The sequence below is a fragment of the Nylanderia fulva genome, unplaced genomic scaffold (genome assembly GCF_048542155.1).
Source record: "Nylanderia fulva isolate GAGA-0341 unplaced genomic scaffold, ASM4854215v1 Scaffold9, whole genome shotgun sequence".
NCBI lineage: Eukaryota > Metazoa > Arthropoda > Insecta > Hymenoptera > Formicidae > Nylanderia > Nylanderia fulva.
In genome coordinates, this window is record NW_028191026.1 from 5684339 (window position 1) to 5705315 (window position 20977).

The 20977-nt window shown below is 27.9% G+C and overlaps 7 protein-coding genes and 1 pseudogene across 7 annotated transcripts in view; 6 read left to right on the plus strand and 2 right to left on the minus strand.

The window, feature by feature from the left end:
- The window catches only part of LOC114930007 (carboxypeptidase D), a 39408-nt gene extending 27493 nt beyond the window's left edge, over positions 1–11915 (minus strand). Inside the window, exons 1-2 of the mRNA XM_085489828.1 lie at positions 11821–11915; positions 8230–8332 (exon numbers count right to left, since the gene is read on the minus strand). The gene's annotated coding sequence lies outside the window, so the exon portion shown is untranslated. The remainder of the gene's footprint in view (positions 1–8229; positions 8333–11820) is intronic.
- Positions 355–2835, plus strand: LOC146719692 (odorant receptor 46a-like; annotated as a pseudogene).
- On the plus strand, positions 3838–6490 carry LOC114929994 (odorant receptor 46a-like). The gene is made up of 5 exons (XM_029301729.2): positions 3838–4199; positions 4561–4944; positions 5611–5812; positions 6030–6185; positions 6446–6490. The coding sequence occupies exons 1-5, from the start codon at positions 3838–3840 to the stop codon at positions 6488–6490; spliced, it is 1149 nt and encodes a 382-aa protein (XP_029157562.2).
- LOC114929993 (odorant receptor 10-like) lies at positions 7602–10830 on the plus strand. Its single transcript, XM_085489833.1, has 5 exons — positions 7602–7963; positions 8626–9009; positions 9475–9676; positions 10377–10532; positions 10759–10830. The coding sequence occupies exons 1-5, from the start codon at positions 7602–7604 to the stop codon at positions 10801–10803; spliced, it is 1149 nt and encodes a 382-aa protein (XP_085345959.1). The 3' UTR covers positions 10804–10830.
- A 179-nt stretch (positions 11916–12094) lies between the features above and the next one.
- On the plus strand, positions 12095–16344 carry Grip91 (gamma-tubulin complex component 3). The gene is made up of 11 exons (XM_029301737.2): positions 12095–12302; positions 12828–12994; positions 13162–13291; positions 13366–13783; positions 13852–14354; positions 14576–14768; positions 14851–15055; positions 15135–15356; positions 15461–15592; positions 15667–15927; positions 16095–16344. The coding sequence occupies exons 1-11, from the start codon at positions 12224–12226 to the stop codon at positions 16269–16271; spliced, it is 2487 nt and encodes an 828-aa protein (XP_029157570.1). The 5' UTR covers positions 12095–12223; the 3' UTR covers positions 16272–16344.
- Positions 16345–16384: 40 nt separating this feature from the next.
- LOC114930010 (uncharacterized) lies at positions 16385–17764 on the plus strand. Its single transcript, XM_029301753.2, has one exon. The coding sequence runs from the start codon at positions 16386–16388 to the stop codon at positions 17148–17150; it is 765 nt and encodes a 254-aa protein (XP_029157586.2). The 5' UTR covers position 16385; the 3' UTR covers positions 17151–17764.
- Positions 17765–18006: 242 nt separating this feature from the next.
- On the minus strand, positions 18007–19853 carry LOC114930008 (rRNA methyltransferase 3, mitochondrial). Its single transcript, XM_029301751.2, has 4 exons — positions 19262–19853; positions 18922–19160; positions 18689–18844; positions 18007–18626 (listed from the first exon to the last, which is right to left on the minus strand). Exons 1-4 carry the CDS (start codon positions 19594–19596, stop codon positions 18022–18024), a joined length of 1335 nt encoding a protein of 444 aa, XP_029157584.2. The 5' UTR covers positions 19597–19853; the 3' UTR covers positions 18007–18021.
- Positions 19854–19866: 13 nt separating this feature from the next.
- Positions 19867–20977, plus strand: part of LOC114930005 (organic cation transporter protein) — a 41358-nt gene continuing 40247 nt past the window's right edge. The window contains exon 1 of the mRNA XM_029301742.2: positions 19867–20114. The gene's annotated coding sequence lies outside the window, so the exon portion shown is untranslated. The remainder of the gene's footprint in view (positions 20115–20977) is intronic.

Below are 20977 nucleotides of genomic sequence, written 5' to 3' on the forward strand. Positions count from 1 at the left end.
TATATACACACATTTACTTTTGCATTAATTAGAAAAAAAAATATATGTTTCTGCGATGTCTTTTACTGCTAAAATTACTGTCTTCCAATTTGTTCGTCAGATGTATAAACAATTAACTTAAATAGCATTCAAATATATTATTTCTTTTGCTACATCGTTTGCTCTCTCGTGTGATAAAGTCAAGTTTTATAGAAAATATCATTTTATACATTCAGTTACTGCCGATGATATAAAAATGTATGAATATTTTTATTTCTCTCATATGATAAATACAAAGTTTATAGAAAAATACCATTTTATACATTCATTTACTGCCGATGATTTGAATATGTTATTCGAGAAGAATGTGACAATATGTCTATAGAGAACGACATCCCCCGCTGGTTGCAAGTAAGATAATTTTCATAATTATAGTAGCATTTGCATGAGCGAAAAATAATGTGTATCATCGAGTTGCTAATAATCGTATTCATAGCAAAGGGAGTTAAGAAGTTCAAACAAGTAGAGCTATATGTAGTCTGCTTCAAGACGTGCTCGATTACACTTTATTCACTACGAAATATAATTATTTTGGACGTAGTAGAATATAAGTTGGATTAGTGATCAAAATTCAGATTTCGAAAAATTTTACTTTATCGAACTGGCATTTTCAATTCAATTAGAATTGCGAATGCTTTTGTGATAGAAATTCTTTACGAATTCTTAATAAATTTTGCTAATTTTGTGTTCAAATTTCTATAAAATTTTCAAATTAATAAATGTTTAAGGAATTATCTTGAATTTGCATTACACTTCGTAAAACAAAATAAAATAATAATTATATTAGAAATTTTACTATAAACTTCTGCAAAATTAAAATAAACAGATTTTAATTGTAAGAATACTAATGTGCATAAAATATAATTTTAATTCACATTTTTGTGTATGCAGGTCATGTTCGATAAAATATTTACTTTACGTGATGAGTTCCGTTACAACCATCCTCATAAAGTCAATAATAAGCGTAATGCAAGGTTAATTACCTTTAAGAATATGGTTGCCATACGATATTAACGCATCTTCGATATTCTGGATTATATCCATTCAGCAGATTATGTGTATGTTTTTCGCGGGAATCATAAATAGCGACACGGACAGTTTAATTTTCGGATTGTCTTTGCAAATGTGCGCTCAATTTGAAATTTACAAAAATCGTCTTCAAATTGGTGACGAGCAAAATAGCTAGTTATTTGAAACATTCACCTTTTACGGTGAATAATGACAAATTGATAATGTCGAAGTGTATCCAACATCACCTCTGTATTTACAAGTCAGTTACATGAAAATCAGTGATATATTTATAATTATTCTATTTATTTTTCCTATTTATCCTATTTATTTATCTGCTTAAATCTATGAATTATTATAAATTGTTTTCTTACACTAAAAAAATTTGTTAACTTGACTAAAACCTTTTAATTAAATATTATATTATTTTGTTAATTAGACATATAAAAATATTTAAATTAAATATAATATATTAAACATAACAAAATGTATATTTGACTTAAATGCTAATATATGTTCAATTAACAAAATAGTAATTTAGTTGAAAGATTTAGTCAAATTAATAATTTTTTATATAGTTATATTATTAATAAATATCCTAATAAGAAATATATAATTAGAAAATAACGTCTATTATTTAGAATTAATAAGGTTTATTTGGAATTAATTGATAGTTGTTAGGCTCGAGGAGAGATCGTTCTCCGAATAATTATATATTAGTCTATTCCAAATTATCTGATTTTTCAAGATAAATCAAATTTAAATATGCTTACTCATTATTATATTTTTTAATTTACTTCTCAGTAAATAATAAATGCTAAGAGTATTCTTAATTTTTTAATTATGCAAACTATAAAAAAATATGAAATTATGTATAATGTTAAAGTTGTCCCAATGATATGGAATACCAAGAATTAATACAACATTATTACAGATTCGCTAAAACGATAAACATTATATTTAATCAGATGCTCTTCGCTCAATTTTTTGGCAGTATATTGATATTATATACAAGTATATATTATGTGTCAACGCATCTAACGGAATCCGAAAATTCAACTTTGATAATTTATTGTATTTATACCTTTGGTATGTTAATGCACATCTACATTCTTTGTTGGTGCGGAAACGAAGTCATGCTTAAGGAATGTAAAATTTCGTTTTATAGAATGTTTAGTTAAAATATTTACTTAACTATATATTACCAAATAAAATATTTGGCAAAAAAATGTGAAAATATATTAAATATGTACAATAGAAATGTGTAACGAATATAAAGTTATATATAAATATAAAATAATTAAATTAAATAAATGCTATTGTTAGATTTACTGTCATATTTCTATATTGGCAGAGTATGAGTATAGGAGTTGCGATATATCATATGGATTGGCATTTATTAGCAACCAGTGAGAAAAAGAAACTCCTAATAATCATGATAGTACAGTTCCTATTAAGTTTACTAGTTTCTTGATAACTTTATCTCTCCAATCTTTCGGTAGTGTAAGTATTCAATATTACGTTTCATTTGCATACATATAAGATATGTGTAATATATATATATAATAAAATTATTACTTAATATATTTAAAAAATATATTGTATTATCAACAATAAATTTGACGAGTAATGTGGAACACGAACGAAAATTTTTGGCAAATCTATAATTTTTTTCTTTTTTATAACATTAAGTTTCTTTTGTAATTGCTTTTTCAGATTTTGAAAGCATCATATTCAGCATTTAATGTATTACAAAAACGAAACAGATATAGTCGAAAATGCATTTAAATATCATAATAATATTGTAGTTTTTGATTAATTAATGTAGTCGACTTAATTCTCTCCTTTACCATATTTTTTACAATAAACTGTTAATATTTATTATTGAGAACAGAAACAGTTGGGCAAAAAGCAATAATACAAAAAACGATATCGTATATAAAAAGCCACGCAAAAATGCAGACATACAATATAACGTATGTGCGTATACATTTGTACACACACATTGAGTGTAAATACGTGATCATAAATCAATGCAAATTTGATCTAATATACAATATAAATAATAATAATTTTAACTTGAGTATTTATTAAAAAAACAAACCCCCCCCCAAAAAAAAAACTTTCTTATTGCTATATGTAAATATACTAATGTAAATATATATTTTTGGCTTATCATACTTAGCAAATAGATGTATAGATACTTTACTTGGGAAACATCCAAATGTATGATATATTTTATCCCTCTCGTTATCTACGTAATTAAGTCAACTCTGGGGAAATATAATTTCCCCATTTGCTTGCTACCGACGAATAATGAAAATATACAAATGTATTTCATTCGATGAGAATATGACAATATGTTTGATTGTAAAGAACGGCAACCCCTGTCGTAACCCGTTGTTGCAATTAAAACGATTGCAGTATTCATCTAAGCGGAAAATACCGTAAGAGACTTTAACATATGTTAGATTACTAATATCCATAATTGAGGGTAATTGAAGTCTAAAAGTCGAAGCAAGGAGAGGTAAAACTTTACGCAGTCTCCCTCAAGACATGCTCAACTACATATATATAGTTGAGGTTTAATAATTATCTTTCCGATAGCGAAATAAGTTATGTTTGTGATTCTATTATTCTGTGCAAAGCAAAAAAGTGTGTGACAAATAATAATATTCTTTCCTCATATTATTTGCATTTACACATGTCAAACGTTGCATTGAAGTTCAACAATTTACAGTTAAATATATCTTTTATGAGTTAAACCGTTTTATAAAATATTATATAAAGATGCAAATATTTTCTCTAAATTTTTTTATGTATACAATTAGTGGTATATGGCGACCTATCGAGTGGTCATCGAACGTCGCTAAGCTGCTGTATAATGCATTTACTTTTATTGTAATAGTCTTGGAATATTTTTTAATGTTAACTCAATTCATGGACATCGTTCTTGTTATTGATAATATCGATGATTTTGCCACTAATACTCTATTATTCCTCACCATTGTTAGTGTCTGTTGTAAAGCGACCGTCGTTTTAGTACGTCGAAAATCAATCATTAGTCTCGTGCAATTATTGATGAAAGCACCGTACAAACCTCAAGATGAAGACGAAATGGTAATACAAGCAAAATGCGATGAGTTTATCAAGTGAGTACTATTAAATTTGTTAAGAACATTAGTAATTTATTTATAATATTATGTATTAATTTAATATTTTCAATTCAATTAGAATTGAGAATGCTTTTTGTGATAGAAATTCTTTACGAGCTCTTAACAAATTTTGCTAATTTTATGTGTTCAAATTTCTATAAAATTTTCAAAGTAATAAATGTTCAAAGAATTATCTTAAATTTGCATTGCTTCGTAAAACAATAAAAAATAATACTTATATTAAAATATATTATACTTATATTAAAAATTTTAGCAAATATTAAAACAAAAATATTTTAATTGTATGAATACTAGTGTGCATAAAATATAATTTTAATTCACATTTTTGTGTATGCAGGTCATGTTCGATAAAATATTTACTTTTAGTGATCAGTTCCGTTACAGGCATGACCATAGGGTCAATGCTAAACGTAATGCAAGGTCATTTACCTTTAAGAATATGGTTGCCATACGATATTAACGCATCTCCGGTATTCTGGATTATATCCATTCAGCAGATTATATCTACGATTTTCGCGGCAATCATAAATACTGGCACAGAAACTTTAATTTTTGGATTGTCTTTGCAAACGTGCGCTCAATTTGAAATTTACGAAAATCGTCTTCGTAAATTGGTGACAAGCAAAATAGCTAGTTATTTGAAACATTTACCTGCTTCGTCGAATAATGAAAAATTGATTGAAATATCGGAGTGCATTCATCATCACCTCTGCATTTACAAGTCAGTTATATGAAAATCAGTGATATATTTATTCTATTTATTTTTCCTATTTATTCTTATCTATTTATCCTATTTATTTATCTGCTTAGATCTATGAATTATTATAAATTGTTTCTTACACTAAAAAATTTGCTTACTTGACTAAAACCTTTTATAATTAAATATTATTATGTTTATTGAACATATAAACATATATTTAAAGTAAATATAACATACTAAATATAACAAAATGTATAGTTGACTTAAATGTTAATATATGTTCAATTAATAAAATAGTAATTTAGTTGAAAGATTAAGTCAAGTTAACAATTTTTTATGTAGTTATAATATTAATAAATAATCCTAATAAAAATATATATAATTAGAAAATAACGTTCACGTTTATTTAGAATTAATTGACAGTTGTTAGGCTCGAGGAGAGATCGTTCTTTGAATAATTATATATTAGTCTGTTCCAAATTAACTGATTTTCAAGATAAATCAAATTTAAATATGCTTACTCATTATTATATTTTTTAATTTACTTCTCAGTAAATAATAAATGCTAAGAGTATTCTTGATTTTTTAATTATGCAAACTATATTATAAAAAAATATGAAATTATGTATAATGTTAAAGTTGTCCCGATGATATGGAATGTCGAGAATTAATATGACATTATTACAGATTCGCTAAAACGATAAACATTATATTCAATCAGGTACTTTTCGTTCAATTTTTTGGCAGTATATTGATATTATGTACAAGTGTATATTATGTGTCAACACATATGATGGAAGTCAAAAGTGCAACTTTGATAATTTATACCTTTGGTATGTTTGTGCAAATCTACATTCTTTGTTGGTGCGGAAACGAAGTCATGCTTAAGGTATGTAAAGTATCGTTTTATAGAATATTTAGTTAAAATATTTACTTAAATATATAGTAGTACCAAATAGAATATTTGGCAAAAAATGCGAAAAAATATCAAATATATATAATAAAAATGTGCAAAGAATATAAAGCCATACATATAAATATAAAATAATTAAATTAAATTAATAAATGCTATTGTTAGATTTACTATCATATTTCTATATTGGCAGAGTATGAGTGTAGGAAATGCGATATATCATATGGATTGGCCTTTATTAGCAGCCAGTGAGAAAAAGGAACTCCTAATAATCATGATACGTAGCACAGTTCCTATTAAGTTTACTAGTAGTTTCTTGATAACTTTATCTCTCCAGTCTTTCGGTAGTGTAAGTATTAAATATTACGTTTTATTTGCATATATATAAAATATGTGTAATTTATATATTATAAAATATTTAATATATAAATAATTTTATATTATATATATAATATATATAATAAAATAATTACTTGGTATAATAAAAAATATATGTAACATCAACAATAATATTTGACGAGTAATATAGAACACGATCGAAAATTTTGGCAAGTCTATAATTTTTTCTTTTTTTATAACTTTAAGTTTTTCTTGTAATTGCTTTTTCAGATTTTGAAAGCATCATATTCTGCATTTAATGTATTACAAAAATGAAACAGATGTAGTCAAAAATGCATTTAAATATCATAATAATATTGTAGTTTTTGATTAATTAATTAATGACTAATAATCTTAAAATTTTTGTCTACCTATATATCCTCATTCTTAATTCTCTCCTTTAAATTATACGATAAACTGTCGATATTATTGAGAACAGAAACAGTCGGCAAAAAGCAATAATACAAAAGCGATATCGTATATAAAAAATTACGCAAAAATGCAGATATATATATATATATATATATATATGCGTAACTTTTTATATACGATTCTACATATATATATATATATATATATATATATATATATATATATATATATAATGTATGTGCGTATACATTTGTACACACACATTGAGTGTAAATGCGTGATCATAAATCAATGCAAATTTGATCTAATATACAATATAAATAATAATAATTTTGACTTGAGTATTTATTCAAAAAAAGAAAATACCTTTTTTATTGCTATATGTAAATATACTAGAGCAAATATATATTTTTTGACTCATACTTAGCAAATAGATGTATAGACACTTTACTTGGGAAACGGCCCAATGTATGATATATTTTATCCCTCTCGTTATCTACGTAATTAAGTCAAGTCTGGGGAACTATAGTTTCCCTATTTGCTTGCTACCGACGAATAATGAAAATATACAAATGCATTTCATTCGATGAGAATATGTTTGATTGTAAAGAACGGCAACCCCTGTCGTAACCCGTTGTTGCAATTAAAACGATTGCAGTATTCATATAAGCGGAAAACACCGTAATAGAGACTTTAACATATGTCAGATTACTAATAACCATAATTGAGGGTAATTAAAGTCTAAAAGTCGAAGCAAGGAGAGGTAAAACTTTACGCAGTCTCCCTCAAGACATGCTCGACTACACATAATTGAGGTTTAATAATTATCTTTCTACAGCAAAATAAGTTATGTTTGCGACTCTATTATTCTGTGCAAAGCGAAAGAGTGCGTGACAAATAATATTCTTTTCTCATATTATTTGCATTTACATATGTCAAACGTTGCGTTAAAGTTTAACAATTTACAGTTACATATCTCTTTTATGAGTTAAGTCGTTTTATTTATAATATAAAGATGCAAATTCTTTCCCTAAATTTTTTTATGTATACTATTAGCGGTATATGGCGACCTATCGAGTGGTCATCAAATATCGCAAAATTGTTGTATAATGTATTTACTTTTATTGTACTAGTCTTAGAATACTTTTTAATGTTAACCCAATTCATGGACATCGTTCTTGTTGTCAATAATATCGACGATTTCGTTGCCAATTCTCTAATGTTCATAACTATAATTGCTGCTTGTTGTAAAGCGACTATTGTCGTAATACGTCGAAATGCAATTGTCAATTTAGTACAAATGTTATTGAAGGAACCGTGTAAACCACGAGACAAAGATGAAGTGGCGATACAAACGCAATTCGACGAGTTTATCAGGTAAAAGTAATTATTATCTGAATGATTTGTTTCTCCAATTTTAATATTTTGTTAAATTTAATTTTGTGTTAATGATCTGTCATTTAAAAGACATATGTAGAATGATTTAATTTTTTCTTAATAGTAAAATAACTTATAGTTAAATCTTTCTTTCTCTCCCTCTTTTATAAAAGAAATTGTTTGCAAAAATGCAATAACTTACTTAATTTTTTTAATACATCCACGGTGAAGATTTAATTAATATATAATATAATAATAGTACATACCATTCCGGATATTCCTGATTTCAACATCGGTAATTCATTCCTCTGTCATTTTCCTGCGATCCCTCGATTTCTTTTTGTTGCTGTTGCATGTTTGAGGACGCCGCTGTAAAAATTTCGTTAAATTAATAATTTATAAAGAAAAAGAAGACGCTATTTTATAAGATTAGGAAATACATATTTTTTACAGAAACAAATTATATATACAAACAAAATAATCTAAAATATATCATGCTTTCTCTATTTCCTTATCTCTCACAGAAAATAATATTTAAATTTTATCTCAATCTTTATTAATATATACTTAATGCATATTTTATTTTTTATGTATTTGTGCAAATATATTAAAAGTATAAAAGTTTATATAAAATCTAATTGATAGAAACGATTTGTCTGCAGGTCATACTCAATGAAATATTTTATTTTGGTGATGAGTTCTCTTACAAGTGTAACAATAAGATCAGTGCTGCAAGTTATGGAAAATCATCTACCTTACAGAATATGGATGCCATATACAAATTACAATAAACCTTCAACATTCTGGATTATATCTATTCAACAGATTATATCTGTGATTTTCGCCGCATTTATAAGTGTCGGCACGGAAACCTTAGTTTTTGGATTAATTTTACAAACGTGCGCACAGTTTGAAATTTTCGAAACTCGTCTTCGCAAATTATTAGCTAACAAAACAACTAAATGTCTCGGATACTCGTCTGCTCCGTCAGATAAAAAAAGAATAATAATATCGGAATACATACATCATCATCTCAGCATTTATAAGTTAGTCACATAAAAATTAGTTTTTCTTTTATGCATATTTAACATTATATTTATATTATATTATATATATTTATTTAAATATTTAATTTAAATGTCTATATAGTATAAGTAGCTATACTGTTATAATAATAATAATTAACGTTTATAATAAAAAGTTATTTAAAGTAAAAATGTATAATGTATGTAACTAATTCATTAGGATAAAAGATGATTGTTAATAATTCAAAAAGAAAATATTTTCTAAACTAATGTTATTATCTGTTTTATATTAAAATATTTTGCTTTTAAAGAAAATCAGATTTAGAATCATACAAATCTTATTTCAAGAAATAAAAAAAGTTTTCTCTTTGAATATGCTTAAAAAATTATAATATAAATAATATACATATATTATTCAAAATATTATATGTAAAATGACTGTTCATTTTTTGCATTTTATATAATATAATATCTCTTTTATTATAGATATGCCAAGACGGTAAATATTATATTCAATCAAATACTCTTTGTCCAATTCTTTTGCAGTATAATAGTATTATGTACAACTGTATATTATTTGTCAGAACATATTACGGAATCCGAAAGTGCTACTTTGGTAATTTATACCTTTGGAATGTTTGTACAAATTTACATTTATTGCTGGTCTGGAAACGAAGTCATACTTAAAGTAAGTGACTGTTTCATATTTTACAATTTATTTTAAGTATGCACATACATACTCTTTGTGTGCAATAAAATAATATAAAAAAAATATAATTAACTTATTAAAAATTTACATTTCAAAATATTGTCGAAATGCCAAAATTCATATATTATCTCCTATCAATTGAGATTTATCAATCGCTCTCTGAGCGATTCCTATCATTCTATTACGCGATGATAAGCGATGTTATACATATTAAATTGTTATTACATATTATAGAACTTGAATATATATATATATATATATATATGTATAAAAATATATATAACTAAAATCGATAGAGTAATATTGAGCCCAACTATTTTAAACGATTAGATATGAATCATGTAATAAAAATCAATAAAGTATCGAGGGTGTGAATAAAGTATTTCTCTCGGACACACACCTGATTGTATAATAAAAATACTGATATAAAAAACTCTTTGAAATGTTTGCGCTTCTTTTTCTATAAGTAATTAATTAATAATCAATCGATAAATCTTTAATTTGTAATTAATTTTTCCAAGTAACATTGTCTATTGCATAAATATATAAATGTGTGTAAGTGTATAGGAATATTTTCAAAATATAGAACTCAAAATATAGAACTTGTTAGTTAATGTGAATAAATTATTATTTATATTTATACCAAAATAATTAATTTTATTTCCTTTATTTGATGCAGAGTCAAAATGTAGGAGATGCGATATATCATATGGACTGGCCTCTGCTATCAATCAGTGAAAAGAAAGATGTGCTGATGATTATGATACGCAGTACAATCCCTGTAAAGTTTACTAGCAGTTTCTTGATAACTTTATCTCTCCAATCTTACAGCAGTGTTAGTATTTCTGTTGTTCACATTTAAAAAAAAATAAATATTACTTGGTATGTTTAAAAATATACATTAAATCAATAAATTAAATAGTTAAATTATTTAATTATAGTTATATTTTTATATGTTGAGACAATTGTATATTGTATTAATGCATTTCGTCCACCAAAACATAATTTAGAATTCTATAAATATTTATTAAAAAATCTTTTCTCTTCTTTAATTTTTTCAGATCTTGAAAACTTCATACTCGGTATTTAACCTGTTACAAAATTAAGATTTAAATAATGGATAGTGTGTAGATTCTGTGATTAGTGACTGCAAATAATAAAATTTTTCTTTGATGATATATATCTTTATTTTTATTTTCTATATTTTTTAAACTAATTTATTAGATTTAATAAATTAATAAATTAATAGATAACACTAATTTATTAGATAATACTAGTGTCTTCGATATTAACAATTATAATCTATGTTCTTGTATATTTTCAATAATGCAATGTCGATAATTTAATTATCAAGAATAACAACTATATATTAACTCTGCAATAAAACATATTAAAATATACAAATGTCCATTTAATTTATGAAAAACTCGTCACCCAAGCTAAATTGATGTTTGTCAAAAATGTATTCTTCTTTTTATTTATTTTAGATTAGATAATTTAAATAAAGATAGACATATTAATTAATAATTAATTACAAATTAATTAATAATTTATATATATATATATATATATATATATATATATATATTAATATTAATATTATATATATTAATATAATATATTATATATATATATATATAATATATATATATATATATATATTTATATATATATGTAGATATATATGTATATATAAAAAGAGAACATATAATGTATAATAAAAATAAATATAATGTAATGTATAATGTATAAATATAATGTATAATAAAAATGTACAATAAAAATAAATAACATAAGAGAACATATAATAGAGAATATATAAAAAGAAACAGAAAGAGAGAAAAAGAAAATGCGCTTTATATTTTGCAATACACAATAATATTTTACGTACTATTAAACATCTGTGAGAGACAAAAACACGACCGATAAACGCGAATGAGGAATTATTGGAGTTACAAAAGGGAAAAATATTTGCAAGGTATAGCTAGTCTGAACGTAACCCTCATTTAATCGGCGCAACATATAGCTAAGTTTTCGAGCACAACCTCCATTTATCTCCCATTTGTCATAGCTTTCCTCTCTCATTTACGTATTCCTCTTTCAATTAGAAAATATATTGTTACCTGTGCGAGCGATATTTTTCTTGCTGACACAATTAAAAGTTCCACACGCAAGAGAAAAACCGCGATCTCGATTCGCACATCGCGAAATGGCGGCAGAATGTTGGAAGCGGAAATGACGCGCCAGCTTACGCCCGGAAGCGGAAGTGACGTCTGATGAAGAGGCGGGAAAGTTCGAAGTCGCGATGGACGTAGATGGCGCGAGGAGAAAAAGTTTCGAGAGGAAAGAAACTTTTTCGCTCTCGACTTCCCCCACTTTTTCCACGAAATTAATTAATAAATCGCTCGATTTGCCGCTTTCAGCGTAAACCGAGGACGGCGTTGAATTTTGCGTCGCGAAGGATGATTATTGTTATTTAAGTGCGTTTTTTGATGCAAAAAATAAGGCGAGGTGAAATTCGCGAACATGAATCCCGCGGAAGCTGAAACTGTCGCCGACCTGGTGCAGAACATGATTGTTTCGTTGTGCGGCGAGCAGAAGCCAGGTTAGTCTCTCCCACGGATCATTTGTCGATGGCATTTATATTTAGAAACAATTACGGAACGTTTATTTCGTTCGAATTGATTGCTACTTTATTCGCTTGAAATATTGACGTTCGGTATTTTTAATGTCCTGTCCAGATTTTGGCGACAAACCTTTGTTTATGTCCTGTGATCATTTTTGGTAGGAAGGCATCTTATAAACTGCCTATTTTGACATGCAAATGAATTTTCAATCTAAATCTCTTATAATTCAATTATTCCACATTTTAAAATCAATTCTCTTTTCTTTCTTTCTGGTTATTTGAGCTTTTGTTTTATTCATGTGTCAGTTGGGCATTAATGCGATAAAATTTATTAAAAGCTGTGCTTGTTAAATCCAATTCCGATATATACAGTGTATCTTTGGATTTGCAGCAATTGTTAATAATTCTATAGTATTTCTTAAATATTACGACATAATTTGTAGCATATAAATTTTTGTAGGTATTATATTTTATGATAATAATATGTTCTTTCATATCTTTCAGAATTGATCAGAAGATTTATGCGTTTCTCTCTTGGGTTATTATCATCTACGCAAGGTATAGAAACATTGAGAGAGGATGAAGTAACTGTAGCGACATACATAAAGAGCAAATTGTCACCACGTGATGCAGTACAATTTGATAAACTACATAATGACTTAAAAGATGGGGTAATATATAAAATCTTGCAGTTTATATAGACATATACAATATATATATATCTTCAACTTTTTAGTTTTATATTTTATTTAAATTAAAGAAGATAAAATAAAATAAATATGTAAATCAGTATAGCAATCGAATAAATGTTTTTACATAAATGTTAATCTTTTTTTAGCCACTGAAGAATCGCATAAGTATTCTAATATTTCTGCTAAACATGGGTCAGTCAGCAGAAGCAATGAAGGAGAGAATTTTTCAATTTCCGGACATGAAATTGGGTTTAAGTTCAATTGCATCCACTAGCGGTAAGAACAATATTGTGGCATTTAAATGTAATCCTTATTGATCAAGGCCATTCTCTAATTGTTTCTATATTTAGGACAATCATCGCAAACCTCATGTTCTCAAGCACAAGTTGTATCACTGAATACGACAGAAACAAATTCGAGAGGAATGTTAATAAATCCAAGTAAAATATTCAATGAAGAATGTATTTCGGAAGATGTATTGGTTCAGGACTTGATATATTCTTTCCAAAGTGTTGAAGGAAAGATTTTAAAATTGGATTCAAGCTATGGCTTTCAGATAGATCCCATAGCAAAGATTAATAGATCACAAAAGCAAGCTGTTCTAAGACTGAGTGAATTAGGATACTTACATAATGTAGTGCGGAAAGGATTGGAGAGAATGTCTGTGACAGGCGCGGGTAGAGTAGCTGACAGTTTTGTTGCAGCTCTGCACAAAGAATTGTCAGAATATTATAGATTTATAGCTATAATGCAGGAAGAGGTGAATAGGTAAGAATAAATTTAATATATATAGTGTATCATTAAAGGTATATACAAGAAATATTTGTTATATATAGGTCACAAAATCAAATGGTTATGTATGGAGTTACATTATCCCATTTACATCTTTGGACATGTGATCCTTTAGAAACTTTAAAATGGTTAGCGAGTATAGTAAAAGCTTGCCAAAGTCAAAAAGGTGGTGCATTGGCCTCTACCGTTTATGAATTCAGTTATCATGGAGATGCTGCTGTGAAGAATTTAGTCAAGAGAGTCTTGGAAAGTGTTTGCAATCCCCTATACGATATGCTAATGAGATGGATTGCAGATGGAGAGTTAGACGATCCATATAAAGAGTTTTTCATTCAAGCATGTGCTGATGTTAGTAGTGACAGAATGTGGCATGAAAAATATCAAGTGAGAAATTCGATGGTGCCATCCTTTATCAGTAAAGCCCAAGCAAAGAAAATTCTAGGGACAGGAAAGAGCATTAATTTCTTACGCGAAGTATGTAAAGATTTCTCGCCTTGGCAGGATAAACATTCAAATATGTTCAAAAATTGCGATGAAGAATATAACGGTTAGTAAGCGTGATAATATGTGATTATTAATTATTTTTATAATTAAAGCGAATTTAATATTTTTCCTCAATTTGCTCAATATTTAATTTACAATATATTTAATGAAACTATGGTTTCATTAAATATATTGTAAATTAAACATTTTAATATTTAGTAGATTGTTTCTTAAACTTTGTTAAATTTCAGAAAAATATTTAATGCTATGCCATTTATTTTTTAGTCGAAATTTTTTTTGATATGGATCCAGATGGTCGCTTGCAAACTATGATGGATGCTGCTTATAAAAAAACATCAACCCGAGTTGTTGAAATATTGACAAAACAGTATCATCTTATGGACCATTTACAGGGAATCAAAGGATACCTTTTACTTGGCCAAGGCCACTTTATTCAACATCTTATGCACTTGTTAGAGTAAGGATATGTCTCTAAAGTAATGTTCTCTTGTTCCATTACATTTCAGACCTAAAAAATTATTTCAATTGTATTGTTTCAGACCTGAATTGGCTAAACCTGCAAGTTCTTTATATCCTCATAACATATCGTCTATTCTTGAAACTGCAATAAGAGCAACTAGTACAAAGTTAGATGATTTGGATGTGCAAAAACGTTTAGATGTTAGATTATTAGCACCTTCAGAAAGTGAGACAGGCTGGGATGTTTTTATTCTAGACTATAATGTCGATGGACCAATTGGAACGGTAAAAACAGTCGTAATATATTAAAATTGCAAATTAAAATATAATTTAAATAATCTATACACAATATTTTTTTATTTAGATTTTAGAGCCATGCAGGCAAACGTATCAAACAGTATTTTTTGCATTATGGAGAGCAAAGAGGATGGAAACAATCTTATCTGCTATTTGGAAGCAACAGACAACATCAGCCAAAATGTTCAGAAAAATGCCAGAAGTACTGCCAATCCAAAATCATATTCATCTGATTACTAGCAGCATGGTCCATTTGGTCCATCAAATGCAATATTACTTTCTATTTGAGGTAACATTATGTATCATTAAGTTATTGTTAATGATTAAAACTTGTATTATTAATTTTTAATGATTTGTAGAAATTATTATTTGAGAAAATTGTATTAATTACAGGTAATTGAATGTTCTTGGGATACATTTGCGAAGCAACTTCTTCAGGCAACGTCTCTTGATGATATAATTGCAGCTCATAATAATTTTGTAGATTCTGTGAGACATGGTACATTATTAGATGAGAAATCGCAGGTAAATATTTACAAAAATACGTAGTTTTAATTTACACGCGAAAAAATGCACACTTTATTTTTAATATGTTACAGGAACTTATGGATCATCTACGTTCAGTTTATAGTCCAATATTGGACCTTCAGAATCTCGAGGAAAATTTCCTTGCACATGCTACTAAGGAATATGAGGCAAGATTAAACGCCGATAACATTGTGCAGACGTCGTCTGAGCAAACGAAAAAATGGGGTCGTACAAATAAAAAAGATCAAGAAGCAACAGAAAGAGAGACTGCATTTTCAAAATGTCTAAACAAACTTTCAATACAACTCAAACTACTTTCGAGAACATATCAGGTAATAATAAAATATTCTAATTTTGTTACCATTAGGATGATGTTTCTATCCACACGTTGACTTCTTTGTCACAGTGATGATTTGCAAAAATGCTTGAGAAAAACTGAAGCTTCTCTTTTGAGCATCTATTTTCTCAGGAATTGGTTCTATAAAATTTTTTTTTGCAGGATCGTGTAAAGAAATTTTTACTAATGCTTGCCTCCGCTGAAGATGTGTCATTACAGTTACTTAGTGTACGATTAGATTTTAATGAATATTACAAGAGTAAGGATAGCCGACTAGTCGCGCCATTAACGTACCAACACCGTAGACAAAGCGATCAGACTTTCTTCGGATGCAAGTGACAATCGGCAGCGGAAATTTTATCAGAAAACTTCATTGATCCAAATAACATTTTTAATAAACACTCTATCCGAACCGAGCAGAATTCATCTAACTTTAATAGTAAGGATACAAGCATGACATTTGACTTTTCCAGTAATCATCCTTCGGTTCATTCTTTAAATGAGCATCATGATACCACTAATTTTTTTTATAGACCACAATCATCCACAGCGACAGATATCGACGACTCTGTCACTTTGCATAAAAGAAGGTGTAGAACCAATTTGAGAAACGCCGAACTAAGTAAACGCACGTTTAGAATATTTTTGGAAAAACAGATATTGTCACATGTGGAAGTAGAGATTCGGAAAAACATTCACGAAGCTCAAACTCCGTTAACGCCTGATTTTGATTACAACAAAAGCGATTTTACTTTAAACCACGCACGTTTATTAACGTTATCCCCTTCGTTACAAACGACTGTATCAGGAAAAACGTCTATCAGGAATGACTTGAATCTACCAAATTTAGAAGCTGAAATGTATTCTAGTAATAGAGCTATAAGAATAAGTAATGCAGTTATAACTGCTGATTCTGAAATCAATGTGTACGAGGATTCTGTTCAAAACAAATCAAAAGTTTGCACCTACACCGCATCTACATCTAATCAAAATAAATTCATAAATCTTAAAATTAACACAACAGCTAATAAAGAATCTCATACATTCATGTACAATACTACTAGTCCAGAATGGTTTCAAGATAATGAGGTTGTATCAGTCCATGGCTCTCTATTAAGTGAAACTATTACAGATAGTTCACATAGTGTAGATTTACAAAGAAATACTCATCACAAACGATGTCGTTGGAGACGTATACTCTTTTGTTGCATTAATTAAGCTTGTGATATTCAGTGAATCAAAAAAACTCGCTTTATAAATTTAATATTTATTGCACTGCCTTCATTTCTTGTATTTATGTAATGCTTATTATATTTTTCTTTAGAAAGCTTCAGTATTTTGTGATTATCGTAGAAAATGATATATAGAGCATAATTTATAAATTACCTGTAAATGTTAGTAATTGTACAGAAATTTAAAATTTATATTTTTCACTATATGCTATCATAGATTAAATAGTATAAAATGTTTGCCATTAATAGTAGTAATAGTAATAATAGATTATTGATATTTGTTATATTTTTGACATATTAAAATAGTATGATAATTATATTTTTATCATCTAAGAGTTTTTTTAATTTTTATTATTATTAGGCACTTATTTCAATATATCTTGTTATATTATTAGTTTATTGTTAGGTATAAGAGTAGATTTAGATTGTACTGCATAGACTGTAACAATCAACTTTTTTGCCATATTGAACAAGCCATATTTACTTTTTTTGCCATATTAGAAAAATAGTGCAGCGTACAACACAAATTATTTTTATATTATTGAAATATTGTGTTGCTAAATGTATTTAAAATTTATAATAAATTCAGAATGTTCATTATTATCTTATCTCATTTTTTCAACATATGATATATTAAAACATTGCTACATATAAACTATAAATATGTAATAATAGAATCCTAATAAAAAAATCATTAATAAGCATCATAAAATATTTAATTAAACTAAAAAAAATTTTAATATCAAAAGATTAATATTTAAACAATGAATGTAGTATTGTATTTTTTGTGTTGTTGCAAGAGTGATTTGAGAGATTGTGAAATATTATTTATATACAAAATATATAAAAGAATAATTTTATTCATTTATATTACGGGTCACAAACTGTCTTTTCATTTCAAATGTCACGATACCAACAGCTACACCTACATTTAAACTGTCAACACCATTAGTTAGCGGTACATTCAGACGAATACAATTTCTCGCGTGAAGCAATTTGCACGATTCGAGACTTACACCCTCAGTTTCCCCACCGATAACAAGCACCATTTCTTTCTTTGCAAAGTCTAATTTATAATAAGGTTCAACTGGGAGTTGAGATATTAATTTTCTCATTAGTGACTTGGTTTTTGCAGTTGGTTTGTTCGTTTTAACTTTGTCTAACAATTCGTCTACAGTGTCTTCTACTGGATTATCATTTTGAATTTGATCACTGTTGGCATCGTAATCATCTTGTTTTACATCATTATCATCAACTTTGGTACTTACATTCAAGTCTGGATTAATCGTATTATCTTTCAACTCATTTTCATACACCACATTGTTGTCTGCTAGATATACCATTGATTCGTTGCTTATTAACGTTGGAACATCATCCCATGAAACAGATGTATGTATTGGTACACGAAAATGTGCCCCAACAGCACTGCGCAAGACTTTAGAATCCCATACATCTGTACATCCTAAAACAGAAAAACGAATTAAGGAAAATTGACAGTAAAAAAACAGTTTATTTCTAAATTACCTTTCATTAACAGCAGCTTTTCACAACCAACTGCTGCAGCAGCTCTTACAATAGTTCCTAAATTTCCAGGATCTCTAATATTGTCGCAAATAATGGTCAGAGGTATAGCATCATTGGCAGGTTGCTTGACAGTCATATTTGGGATCTCAAAAACTCCTGTATCAAAGAATAATTATAGTCATTTCTTTAAAGTAACATTTTTTTCTGCATATCTGTGAAATTAAGATGTTTACCAATTAGTCCAGGAGAAGTTGTTAAGTTAGACCACAACTGAATTGTACGATATGGAACTTTATACAATTTTACTTTCTTGGATAGCGATAATGGTAGTATGTCAGATAATCTACTGAAGAGGATCGCTTTTGGTTCTGTCCCTGCTTGAAGTGCGTCTTTAATTAATCGAAAGCCTTCTAACAACATACTTTGGGTCTTCTCTCTTTTGTTTCTTGTTTTGACGTTTATCAATAAAGAACTGAAACATGAAAATACATGTGATATATTACTTGGGCACACAAATTAATTAATAACCAATAAAAATGTCAATCCATACATTATTTAAGAAACTACACACACCTTACAAGCCTGTCATCTGCTTTTAAGCATTTGTATCCTTGTTCCGTGACTACTTCTACGTTATTAGCTTTCTCCTTTCTCTTCTTTTCTCTGACTTTTTGTGGTTTTTTGGATCTTTCCTTACGTGTTTTAAAAGCTTCTGCATGCATTTTAGATTTTGTTTCTGTAGCATCAGGCGTAATATCGAAAAGCTCATCTTCATTGACAATTGCACTAGGAGTCCGACTAGTCCACCTAGCATATCTGCATTTAATTTTCGTTCTTAGATCCACTGATCTCAAAAGATTTCTATTGCAAATCGTTCTAACAGATAACTGCACCGCATTGAGTAACATTTTTGAAAGCTCACTTAAAGACGCTAATCAAAAAAAGTTTATTTATTGTAATTATTATATCAATGTTTTTTTTAATTATGACACATTCATATCTTTATCATATGATTGAATAAATAAAATTCAACCAAACACGTGCGACACGGCGAGCTATTACTGACAAGTATGCAGCTGTTCCCCCACTCCGCGCCTGTCACGTGACACGCCGGCTCCCCACTCCGCGTCCGTCACGTGATCCGTGACGCGCCGCATTCCAGCGGCGCCTGGCGGTCAAAGTCGATTGAAAGTCGCGCGCATCAAGACGCGCTCTCTCGCTCTCGCCACGATAATTAGTTATTATACAAAAAATTCCTTAATTAAAGTAGTGTTGTGCGGTATCATTAAACGCAGTAAAGTATGTGAAATGCAATTATAAAGTGCAACGCGTAGAATACCTTGATCAAAGCAGTATTACGACTCGAAATCAAGAGAGATCGAAGCCTGAGTACAGCGACAACGAGACATCCCGTATTGTTTTAACTGTATGTATGACGATTCTATTGCTATATTTCTTTTCGAAGAATACATCATCTGTTTATACATATATGTGTGTATAATATGCATCTTCGCGAAATAAATGATCAAGATCGATGTCGCAAACTTTGCACACGTATCTCTTTCCGCGAGTTTCTGTTTCCAATTCGCCTTTATCGAAATTTAAATGCGCGCGAGATTTAAATTTCGCATTGAAATATAGACGCTGGCCAACTTTAACTTACCCTAATATAATATTATAATATAACATATTTATACATATTTGTATATTATCGTTCTACAAAATAATTCCTGATAATTCCCTGTAAATTATTTTCGTGCTAATTACACTTTTGATAAATATTTATTAAATATTTATTCGCGAAAAATAAAAGCATGTAAATAATTACAAATTCGTTCGTCGCATTTCATGATTAAATTTATGATTCAACATTTTTTTTATAGTAACAATGCAGAAATCGTCGAGATAGTGCATTAATTGCAATATTTACTTTTATTATACAATGTAAAAATAGAGTTCGAAAGTTATTTTAGTTAATATTAAAAATACGATCGAGATATATAATGGAGAATTACATATATATGTATATAATAAAAAATATATGTAGTAAGAAATGCAAACAAAGCAAGCAGATCTTTATTAACAGAGAGAAAATAAAAAATATATTGCATATAGTTTCTATTTTTCTATGAATTTTAATAATGACTAATATTAATAATTTTATTATGCACATAACATCTGTTTTGTATACACTACAAATTTTAATAATTAAACATTCCGTGGTTTTAAGGCATTATATTTCAATCATATTTTTGAACAAAAATGTAAATACCAGCAAAACTGATTGCA